The sequence below is a fragment of the Babylonia areolata genome, chromosome 22, assembly GCF_041734735.1.
Source record: "Babylonia areolata isolate BAREFJ2019XMU chromosome 22, ASM4173473v1, whole genome shotgun sequence".
Taxonomy (NCBI): Eukaryota; Metazoa; Mollusca; class Gastropoda; order Neogastropoda; family Buccinidae; genus Babylonia; species Babylonia areolata.
In genome coordinates, this window is record NC_134897.1 from 34,550,980 (window position 1) to 34,563,479 (window position 12,500).

The window sequence follows — 12,500 nt, forward strand, 5'->3', positions numbered from 1 at the left end:
GTGTGTAAAGCACTTAGAGGTTTACCATGGTTTGTGATATCGTCTATGACAGCTAACTCAGCCGACTCGATGAAGCAGTTGGAAATATAGTCCTGAGTTTGATCACAGAGGCATCTCGGGTAAAAAAACAACAACAACAAAAAAGACGCGCCGCTGCGTCAAGCGATTTGTCCTAGGCCTTCGTTTCTTGACTAAATAACTAGTTTGTACTGACAGAAAACCCCTAGACAATTAAAGGAACGTATTTTTTTTTTTTTGGGGGGGGGGGGGGGGGGGGGGGGGGGGGGGGGGGGGGGGGGGGGGGGGACGCTGACACAGTGAGAACAAGAACAGGTAAATAAACTGAGGGACTGAGTTTGCATTCACCGCCGCCCCCCACCCCTCCTCCCCCATTCCCACCACCATCATCACCAGCACCGCAATGTACTTACCTACACTATTTAGACTTTAATTGAAAAAAAAAGTAAGAAAAAAAAGTGTCCCTCACTACTCGTGGTATGCAGACCCCAACAGAGAGAGAGAGAGAGGACAGGGCGTGCAGGGCCTTTCTTTGCATAGGTCACTGAGGTCGCAGATAATGAGCTGCACCACAACCTGATCAATTACCACCCCTTCCTACCCCCCCCCCTCCCTCCCCCCCTTTTGACCCACGGGGCCTGAAAAAACAAAGCATTTCTTTTCTTTCTTCAGCAACAGGCCCGCAGCGTCTTCTTCTTCACTACCTGGACAAAAGGTAATGTCTAGCTAGAACTGTTGAGAGATAGATAGATAGATAGATAGAGAGAGAGAGAGAGAGAGAGAGAGAGAGAGAGAGAGAGGTGGGGGTCATTTTTTGGACGAAGACAAACGATTTCGAACAAACCATACGACCTGCGCTTGAGACTGAAAACGGAGAGAGCGGGAGTGGAGTGGAGGGGGTGGACTAAAAAAGCAAACAAAACGCCCGACTAATCACACCCTCTTGCAAAACAACAACAACAACAACAACAACAGCAAACAACAACAAAACCGCATTCCCCAAAGACCGAACAAAAAAGCATGAAGTTGTTGAAGCTGACCTCTCAGCAGGGGGCACAACCCGTTTAGTCAGGCAGATCACGTGACAGACGACAAGTCAAAGACACTGCATGGGGGGGGGGGGGGGGGGGGTGTTAGTCGGCCATGATGTATCTTGTACAAGACTGTTGAAACGAGTCGCCCGTGTTTCTGTATCGTTCAGAGTTCAGGGCCAAAGTTTCTCTCTCTGTCTCTCTCTTTCTCTTCTCTGTTTCTTCTTTTCTTTCTTTTCTTCTTCCTCTTCTTCTTCTTTCCCGCCCTTCCGTGTTGTTTCGCCAGTAACAAGGTCAAGGGTTATCTGTTTCTCTGTCCCTACCTCTGTCCTTTCTCCTCACATCATTCCTTTCTCTCTAACCCCCCCCCCCCCCCACCTCCAACCCGCCCTCTTTTTTTTTCTTTTTTCTTGTTCTCGGTCTCTTTGAACAAAAACCAACAGTAGTAGAGAGTTGTAATGCAAATGGGCGGAGACATTATTTTTATTGTAAGCATGCACCCCCTCACCCCCTCACACCCCACCCACGGCGTTCTCACGAAAAAAAAGGGGGGTGGGGGATGGGGGGGGGGGAGGGTTTTGGAGGAAGGGTAGGTAATGAGTCTTTTTTCTTCTTCTTCTTCGGCGTTCATGGTCTGTAACTCCCGCGTTCACTCACGTCTACAAGTGTTGTTGTACGTGTATGCAGTTTCTTTTTCTTTCTTTTTTTTTTTTTTTTACCCCCCCCCCCACCCCCCCGTCCCCCGACATGCAGGCAACCATACTTCTTTTCCGAGGGTAGTGGCGATCCGAGTCTGTGTTGGAAAGACAATCAGTTAGAGAGTGGATGGGGGGAGGGGGGGGGGGTGGTGAATTCTTGTAACCGTTTTCTTCTTTGATAAGTCGGTGGCATTCCTGACCAAGTGGTCAACAGTTTCCTCATCCTCCTCACCTGTGAAGGCAGGCAACACAGGGGTGTGTGTAGTGGGAAGGCAGGTGGTTAACAAGGCAAGGACAGTGTCGTGACCGTCTTGAACTGTGTGGGACATGTACAGGTGGTGTGTAGTACAGTTCGCGGCAGCGTTGTTTAATTAAACATCATTGGCCCGGGACTGAAGAAGGTATAGTGATGGTGAGTGGTCCTGTCTGTCTGAAAGGCTTGTAGAACAGAGTGGTGCTGTATCGGATAGGATAGTAAATGGGATTTTTCGGTTTGTGGACAGAGATGTAGCAGTAGTAGTAGTAGTAGTAGTAGTAGTAGTGGTGGTGGTGGTGGTGGTGGTGTGGTTTGCTTAAAATAATAGTAATAATAATGATGATGATGATGATGAATAATAACAATAACAATGATTAGAAAACAACAACAACGAGAACAACAACAACAAAGTGATGGTGATGATGTTAATTTATACAGCTCCTATTCTCTAAATAGGGCTTCAGACGCTATATAAAAATCAGGTAAACACACACACACACACACACACACACACACACACACACACACACGAAAAGTACACACGAGGACTGTGGAATGGTGCGGTGGGTGTCCTACATTATTATACATATTTTTTTAGGGGGGTTTCAGATAAATATCTTTTTGTTTATTTGTTTGTTTCTTTCCAAAAATAACAACAAATAAACAAAACTAACAAACAACCTCCCTTAGGTTCAGTCAGTAGACCTATGGTTTTGTTCTGTAACGTTCCATCGAGGAGGGCTCCAGCCTCCTCCCCCCCCCCCCCCCTCCCACTTTTTTAATGCACGTTTATACGTTTATGTATCTTACACTTCTTCACACACACACACACACACACACACACACACACACACACACACACACACACACACACACACACACACACACAAATATATATATATTATCTATATAAGATAAGATAAGATAAGTCTGCCTGCCAACTCATCCGTAGGTCCGACAGGAGACTCCTGGTCCCTCTTCTTTTCTCTCCCTCTCCCTTTGCCTTTGAGATTTGTTACGTTGATAGCTGTTGGATGAAGGTTTGTTACGTTTATAGCAATTGGCTGTCAAAGACGCCTGTGGAGTCAGGACAGCGGCACAATCTGCATCATCTGAATTGCTTCTTTCTCATAGACCTCCTGGAGAGAAGAGGGGAGAAAAAAGGATATCAGTCAATCTGCAAAGGGAACACGTTTGTTTCCACCTGATGGGCCACCACTGGCGCCTAATACTGTACGGTGAACAGGATCTGAATTACCACCCCTTCCCAAACAGGAAAAGAGAGTTTTCGCAGCACAGAACATTCAGAAATGTTTGTTGGTGTCTTGTTCAAACAGTTTTTGATGAAACATATGTTAAGTACACATAAAGTGTGCAAACAGAAGAAAACAAAACAAAGCAAAACAACAACTTTACAAAACAACAAACAAAACAAAAGACAAAACGAAGCAAAACAAACACACACACACACACAAAACCCAACCAAAAAACAGAGCTAACATTTAAAACCAAAACCAAAACTAAGGACATGTAGCAAGAATAGATATAGAAGAGAAGGAAGATGATTACAAAAATAGCGAAATTAAATATTCGTCTTTTGTATTTGTATTTGTATTTCTTTTTATCACAACAGATTTCTCTGCGTGAAATTCGGGCTGCTCTCCCCAGGGAGAGCGCGTCGCTACACTACAGCGCCACCCATTTTTTTTGTATTTTTTCCTGCGTGCAGTTTTTTTATTTGTTTTTCCTATCGAAGTGGATTTTTCTGCAGAATTTTGCCAGGAACAACCCTTTTGTGCCGTGGGTTCTTTTACCTGCGCTAAGTGCATGCTGCACACGGGACCTCGGTTTATCGTCTCATCCGAATGACTAGCGTCCAGACCACCACTCAAGGTCTAGTGGAGGGGGAGAAAATATCGGCGGCTGAGCCGTGATTCGAACCAGCGCGCTCAGATTCTCTCGCTTCCTAGGCGGACGCGTTACCTCTAGGCCATCACTCCACTTTGTTGTTGTTGTCGTCGTCGTCGTCTTGTTGTTATTTGTATCGGCAATCCAAACCTAAGATCGTCCGCATCAGTCACATAAACGTGTAAATGTGAAAGCAGATTTGGTGTGAGAAGCGATGTAATTGTAAGTTTAGAAGGTCCAAAAGAAATGGAAAATACAAGAAAAAAAGTAGTTGTTAACACTGAACACGTTCAGCCTTTTCGTTGACAGAAAAAAATATCATAAATATCGCATCCTTCCGGGCTTTTTCCGACAATTACAAATTCCGTATCCTTTCAAGACATCGCCTCTCGCGAGGAGAAGAATAATTTCGACAATTCATGCGTTTTTCTTTCTGCTACCTTTTTGTGCTTTGGGTGAATAAAGTTTACTTCAACCAAATCTTTTCAGCTTCTGACCAGGGGGAAGAAAATAAACAGTAATATCATTGATACCGAATCTTTTCAGCTTTCCCATGGCAAGACAGATAAACGGGTATAAATACTATATCTTTTCCGCTGTCTCCCCCCCCCCCTCCCAATCTGCCTTGGTGTATAGACAGCTGGTTGTTTCTCAGTGCCGAACAGCGATCACATCATGTTTGTGCATGAATATGGAGCCAGTGTTTTTCATGCAGAGCCAGTTTGTGTGTGTGTGTGTGTGTGTGTGTGTGTGTGTGTGTGTGTGTGTGTGTGTGTGTGTGTGTGTGTGTGTGTGTGTGTGTGTGTGTGTGTGTGTGTAGGCACCTGTATCAGTGCCAGTTTTGTTTAGCACTTCTGTCTGCATGCTACAGACATAAGAGTGTCGGTTGAACTGTCGAACTACATCTATGTCTGCCAGCTGATACTATGGATGTGGTGTTGGCCGTATGGTGGTAACGCGTCCGCCTAGGAAGCGAGAGAATCTGAGCGTACTGGATCAAATCCTATACTTTCCAGAATTTTCTCCCTCCTCAGGCACTAGACCGGGAGTAGTGGCCTGTGTGTTTAGTTAGTCTTTCGGATCAGACACTAGCTCCAGAGACACCAGCAGACTGTCCTCTTCAGACTGAGAACCGGCCACTGCCGACTACTGAGTCACCTTCACCGTATGAAGATCGCCCACACTGATGAGTGTCCATGTGGCACTGGACCCCAGACCCCTGAACACATCCTCCAACACTGCCCAACCCATGAAGCTCTACGGCGTCAAACCTGGCCAGGGGGCACGGAGCTACAGGCGCAGCTTTGGGGAGACCGCCACGACCTGGAGAAGACCGTGGGCTACATCGTGGCGACGGGGGTGACCGTCTGACGCAGCCAAAACATCGAACGCAGAAGAAGAAGAAGAAGGATCAGACACTAAACGGAGGTCCCGTGTGTAGCATGCACTTAACGCACGTAAAAGGACCCACGGCACCTAGAGAGTTGTCCTTGGCAAATTTCGTAGTAAAATCCACTCTAATGTCCAACAGACACAAGAGAGAGAGAGAGAGAGAGAGAGAGAGAGAGAGAGATGGCCTTGAACATAACGAAATAAGTCTCCATGCAGGTGAGACCAAAGGCAGAAGAAAGGAGTGCCCCCCCCCCCCCGCCCCCCTCTCCCCACCTGGGAAACGGGAAACAAGCACGACAAGGAACACGACACCCCCCCCCCACACACACACACACCACACACACACACACACACACACACACACACACACACACAGAGCAGACCCACCGAACAACATACCTGTTGGGCTCTCTGATTTGTCAACGTGGAGCTAGTGAATGAGTGATGGAAGGGGTGCGAGGGTGGGACGGAAGGGGGAGGGGTGCTGCTGCTCTACCACCCTCCCTCCCACCTCCATCTCCTTCTCTCTTCCTCCTCCCTATCTGTCTGCCCCTTTCTTTCAGTCTATCTCTGTCTCTCAGTCTCTGTCTGTCTCTTCCTCGCTTGTCTTTCTGTGTCATCTGATCATGCTAATGAAGGGAGAGAATGTTAATGTTTGTGTTGTTGTCTTTTTTCATTCAACACAAGCAACGGCAGAGCAAACATGACCCCAATTCTCTCTCTCTGTCTCTGTCTCTGTCCCTGTCTCTCTCTCTCTCTCTCTCTCTGTATCTGAGTCTGTCTGCCTGTAGTGTCTAATGACCTAAAACCTCCCCCCCCCCCACACACACACCTTTTGATCCAGGACTTCTTTCGCTCTCTTTTTCTTCCCCCTTCCCTCCGTCCTACCTTCATCCCCCCATTCCTAGACCCCCCCCCCTCCCGTCCCTCTCTCTCTCCGCCTGTCATCAAAACAGGTGCAACAACGAACGACAATAATTGGTGAGACCTGACTTACCTCCCTCTGTTTGTCGCCCCCAACATCAGCAGGCCGACAAGTTCCTACAATACTACCACCCCCCTCCTCCCGCTCCACTCAGTGACCCCCACAGACCCCCACGTGCAGCCGGATCACCCCCTCCGGTCCATCGTTTCAGAGTCAGCCTCGATCTGCGCCGGCGGTGTAGGATGTAAAAAAAAAAATCGCATTGCCATTGAATTTGTCTCCCGGGCAAAAAAAAAAAAAAAAGGGGGGGAGGTGGGGGGGGGGGGGGGGGGGGGGGGGGGAGGGGGGAAGAAAAAAAAGGAGGAATAAAAGAAGAAGAAATAATAAAGATAAAAAAGAAAGAAAAAAATTTGTTTGCGAGTTTTGTTTGTTTATAGCATGGTTTGTTTGACATTCAGTTGTTCAACTGTCATTTCCACTTTTTGGATACGAAAATTACTCAGGAGTACAGAGAACGGAGTTCTTTGACTGTCATGCGGGAACATCTAAAACAGCCGGATTTTTATTTTGTTTTTGGTTTCAATCTAAGAACCCGAAACAGAATCAGCTAAAGCAGATTCTGATTTACTTGTTCTGTGGAATTTATGATTGTGTTTGTACTGTGACATGTTTGAAAATGAAATACTGTTTAAACTGGGAAGATTCAGGACATGCTAACATAGCCAGTGTCCAAGATTTTACAGCTTCGCTCTCAAATCGAAGTCATGTTGTTCTGCGCTTGGGTCGTTAGCGAAGCTAGCAATCTACAAGGCAGTTGTCATCGCCTGTCTGCTATACGGCTGTGAGACATGGACGTTGCACAGGAAACAGATCAAAGCACTGGATCAATTGCCTGGCCGATGCTTGCGTCAGATCATGGAAATCTTACGGTAGGATAGATTTTCCAGCACAGAAGTGCTTCGCAGAGGAAAGATGACGGTTTGACATTGATTTCAGCTTCGGTTGGTTGGCCATGCAGTCCGAGCAGACGACACACGATCGCCAAAGTTAGACCTCTTCTCCGAGCTGACTGCTGGCGCAAGCAACGTCAGCCGGAACGCCACTGAAACTCGTCAAGGACTGCCTGAAGAGCTTCCCTTTGAGCCTGCAGGATTCACATCTTCGGGTGAGAAACCCTCACCACTGACTGCAGCACTTGGAGACTGGCTGTCTACAAGGGAGTTCTGGCGCTTGAAGGGAGGCGACTACAGGACTTCGACCAGAAGCATAACAAACTCACAGACCTGTCATCTGCTGTTTGCCTACCTACAGGGTGGCCGCATTTTGTGCGTCTGCCATTGGGCTGAGTTATCATTTCCGGAGTCACTGACGTCTTGATCGTCGCGTGTGGACTTCTACTATGATGGTGATGTTCATGATGTAAGTTTACCAAAGACTACCACACAGACGCAAGGGTGTTCACAGAGAGACTTCACAACGCTCATTTCTTTCATACCACCCTTGGCAACGTATTCAGGTTCTGAACAAGAACAAGAACAAGAACCGCCGCAGAATGTATAACAGGAATGCTCTGAACGCTATAGCGCCAGAAAATAAACGTAAAGAAGAGAAGGCGAGGGTCCAATCCACGATAGCTCAGAACACCCTAAAAATAACGTATCATTTTAATTAGGATCTATCAGAAAGATCCCTGCAACACTGAACGTAAACTACGGAAGCTGGGAATTCCTGGAATGTCTCCGGACTCAGTTGCCCGGCCGGCAAGCACAGAAACAAAACACAAGAAGGCAGAACGCAAAGCAATCTCGAATCAGAGAGCGGTTATCCTGCTTTGACACCTTACAAGCCCCATCTTTCTTCTTCTTCTTCGTCTTCTTCTTCTTCTTCTTTATCGACGTCTTACTTTTCTTTTCCAGCCGGGAGGCAAAACAGACAGAGGGTGGAGTGAAAAGACGATAATTCTGATCCGTTCGCTCCCGGCCTTGAGTTCCTTCCTTCCTTGCATTGAGGGCAGGAGGCTGGGGAAAGGGGAGGTAAGGGAGGGGGAAAGTGGGGCTGTAGGTGGAGTGGGGGTCGAGGGGGGGGTAGGGGGAGGAGATAAGGTTGGGGAGATGTGGGGGTTAGGGGGTGGGGAGGGTTTCCCACAGTAAAGGTGGGAGGATCGCCACTACAATACCTCCCGGGCCCAGAGCTTTCACTTGCCATTCAGCCGGCGACTTCCAGTGCGAAGGGACGGTGTCCCACTTTGGTTTCAGATCGTTACACGGTTGACTTCGTTGCGCATCACTGGCAGTTTGTGGCGTCTGCGTGGGTGTTGCGTTTTGTTGTGTTGCGTTGTGCTGTGATGCTGTGCTGTTTTGTGTGGAGTTGTGATGGTAAGTCGGGTTGTGTTTTCATTATTATTATTATTTTTTTTTTTAAATAGTAGTCGTGGTGAAAGTTTTGAGTTTATAGGTGTGTGTGTGTGTGTGTGTGTGTGTGTGTGTGTGTGTGTGTGTGTGTGTGCGCGCGCGCGCTCGTGTGTGTGAGTTGAAGAGTGAGGCATTGTTTGTATCATAATCATAGTTTTATATCTTTTTGAAATAATAATGTCATCATCATCATCATCATCATCATCATTATCTTCTTCTTCTTTTTCTTTTTCTTCTTCTTCTTCTCGGGTTTTTCGTTTTCCTCCTCCATATGATCGATATATATCTTTGAAAAGAATACGCTACTTAGTGATGCGGTAATTTTGAACAGTTTCAGGCATTACTAGACGGTTTTAAAATACAGTCAGTTGCGTTTCGAGTTACCTTTGTTTTCTTACCCGGGGGTGAGAGGGGAGAGGGTAGTAGGGGGCGTGAAGGGGGGTGGGGGGGGACAAAACAGTAAATTCGAGATTAAAAAAAAACCTAACCATGGGAGTCAAAATCGAAAGTAGAGCCTTGAAATGAGAAACTTACGGGCCTGGGAAGAAAGAAAATATATTAGAATATAAAAGAAAAATATGACTTAAAAGAAGGGGATGGCAGTGCGTGGAAGGGAGGAAGATGATTAGAAGATGACAGATGGACAGATGACAGATGGACAGATGGACAGGAGCAAGAGAGAGACACAGGGAGACTGACACAAAGATAAAGAAGGGAAACCACTCAATTTCAGTACGTGAAATGAAGAACCATATAGTCTATGATAAATGTAGAATAATATAATGGCGACAGGTTGCCGTATGTTTCTTTATTTCTGATTTCAGTCAAACTGTACAATCTCCTGCCTGCTATGTGTAGGCTATGTGGGGGGAAGGGGGGGTCGCCGGGGGGGGGGGGGGGGAGGGGGGGAGGGAGGAGAGAAAATGACTGAGGACGTGCGAATGGAAAGAGAGGGAAGGTGCTGAGAGAGAGAGACAGACAGACAGAGACAGAGAGAGATTTATGTGTGACGAGAAAGGAACAAACTTCCGCAACAGCTTAAAAACGTTTTTTTTTCAACCCCCCTATACCCCCCCACCCCCCCCCCCCCGCCCCTCCAGCAAAAGGAAAGGATCAAAGCAAAGTGATGTCAAGAGTAGGTCACATCAAAACATGGCAAACAGCAAGTGAAAAAACTTGCATGATCAGACACAGAGAACGTTCTGTGCGCCAGAGGAAGCTGACTAAGAAGACAGGAATGAAATTAGTAGAAGAGAACACACACACACATACACACACACACACATGCGCACTCGCGTGCGCACACATGCACGCAATCACGCACACACACATACACAAACACATACACACGCGCCCACACACACCCCCTCCGCCCCCCCCTCCACACATACACAGTCATGCTATAATTGCACATCACTCGCATAGCACAATTAGAGAAAATCATCAGATTTTGCAATAAGATTCTCAGGATGTTATTTAAGAAAAGAATTTGTTTTATTATTATCATTATGGGGACGAACGCAAAGATTTAAGTTTGATACAGAATTTCGGACACAATAACCGTGAGTGGTTACGACTTCCGTCTCAGGTCGATGAGGTCCCGGGTTCGAATCTTTCTCTGTCTGATTATCTGTCCGCGTCTGTCTTTTTCTCTCTGTCTCTCTCTGCCTATGTCTCTGCATCTATGTCACTGTCTGTGTGTCTGTCTGTGTGTATGTCTGTCTGTCTGTCCGTTTGTCTGTCTTCCTCTCTCTCTCTCTGTATCTCGCTTTCTGCTCTCTCTTCGACTTCCCTCATTAAACAATATCGTTATCATTAGTTTGCGTTATCGTTCCTCTGATGTGTGTGTGTGTGTGTGTGTGTGTGTGTGTGTGTGTGTGTGTGTGTGTGTGTGTGCATGCGTGCGTGCTTGCGCGCGCGCGTGCGTGTGTGTGTGCGCGCGTGCGCGCGCGAGCTAGCACTAGCCTTGCTTCCTGACCTGCTCGTGTGTGACCACTGACAAAGTTGTATCATAATGTCTTGTATTGTCTTGTATTGAATGTCCATTGTATTGTATTGGAACTTGTTTTTCTCAAACTCATTTCGTATCACGTGATATTAATATTTTCATTCCATCGTATTCTACTCCTTTTTCATAGTATCATTACACTGCATTGTGTTTTACTTCAATATGAAATGGATTTCTTTTCCCCTACGGTTGCAGTCGTACACCTTCACAAGAACTGAGATTCACAACTGACGAAATCGTGCGGATGACGGAAGAAAACTGCCTTACTCGAAAAGGCAAAACCAACAACAGCAACACCACCAACAACAACAGCAGCAGCAACAACAACAACAGCGACAGCAACAAACAACAACAAGAACGACAACAACAGCTGTAACAACAAAATCTGGAATCAAAAGAACTTGACTCCAGCTGAAAAGTAGACCAGCTGTGGAAAGGACGACAGATTTCACTGAAGAGTGAGTTTCTACAACGCAGTGAATAGACAAAAAGAGTATATATATATATATATAAAAAAAATTTTTTTAAAGCAAAAAAAAGCTCGCATTAGCAAACATGGACTTTGAAACCATCATAGGCTAAAATAGATAAATATCAAAAATGAAATAAAAAGAAAAGAAAATGTTGAATGGAGGCCCACGTTATAAATAACAATCTCAGTGAAGTCGTGCATTGACAACGACAACAGCAGCAGCAACAACAACGAAAATTATGAACTGAGAGAGTTCACAAACCGGTTTGAAACTGACAGTGCTGAAACTGACAATTGATTGACGCACCCTGACAGCGCTGAAACTGACAACTGATTGACGCACCGTTGAAAAGCAGTCGGAGTTGAAGACGGCAATGAAACTGATTTGGGTGCTGAGTGATATTGCTAATTTGGGCTGTGGAGTGTTAGAGAGTGGAAATTTCGCGGTGAACACGAAAGGGATAGTGCAAACTGTGTTGAAATATTAATTTTATATGTGTGTACGACTATAAACTGTGCGAAAATTTGGGCTGGTGTGACTATGAGTGACAAGTTGTAGCCGGCTTCAAATTTTCGGTTTGTTGTGAAAGTTGTCCAACTTGTCGATTTGTTGGTGCGTATCATTTTGTTTGCGTTCTGGCAAAGGAGCGATTTTTACGGGAATCCGTCAATTCAGCATGGATAGCGTGATGGTTCCAGTCTGCTTCGGCGTGATAATGGTAAGTTGTTGTTGTTGTTGTTGTTATTGTTGTGTATGTTCGTGAGAGAGATTTTTCACGCAGTGTATGTTCGCCAACCCACGTGTCGTATGTCTGTGTATGTAGAGGGGGTAGTATTGAGGGGAGATCAGTTTTTTTTTTCCTGCCCTCGTCTGCTATCACTTTTAGTGAAAAGACTTTAAACAAAAGAACGAACACACACACACACACACACACACACACACACACACACATACACACACACACACACACACTCATGCACACACACATAAACATCACTCAGACAGACACGTAAACACCATCACTGTCTCGTCTCCTTCAGATGCGGAGAAATTGCTGCGTGCGTTGCTGGCAAATGCACCGAAGTCCCCCCCACCCCCCCCCTCGCCAATCCCCCTCCCCCCAAGTCCCCATCCACACCTTACGTACAATTCAACCTTCCGTCTCTTAAATCACTGGCTTCTTATGTCTGGCCTTGGAATATTATCGCCGCCAGATCTTGAAAGAACACGTGCGCTGGGTTGGTTGTCTGATACGAAGGCTTGTATAAGCTCGCTGCTAGTGCTGGGAGGAAATACAGAAACTAAGACAAAACAACAAAACTGGTGTGGTGTTTCAGGCTTATCGTGTTTTCTTTTTCTGCTGAAAAAAAAGATGAAAAA

At 46.2% G+C, this 12,500-nt stretch overlaps 1 protein-coding gene across 3 annotated transcripts in view; it reads left to right on the top strand.

Annotated features, from left to right (window-relative positions):
* LOC143297144 (protein madd-4-like) overlaps positions 1–12,500 on the top strand; it is a 53,576-nt gene that overhangs the window by 15,849 nt on the left and 25,227 nt on the right. The window contains exons 1-2 of one of the 3 annotated variants that reach the window (XM_076609322.1): positions 8,440–8,535; positions 10,843–11,838. In XM_076609322.1, coding sequence (XP_076465437.1) covers positions 11,797–11,838 — 42 coding nt within the window. In that variant the 5' untranslated portion in view covers positions 8,440–8,535; positions 10,843–11,796. Of the gene's footprint in view, positions 1–8,439; positions 8,604–10,842; positions 11,839–12,500 lie in introns of those variants that run through there. The other 2 variants (XM_076609321.1, XM_076609320.1) reach the window with 2 other exon arrangements.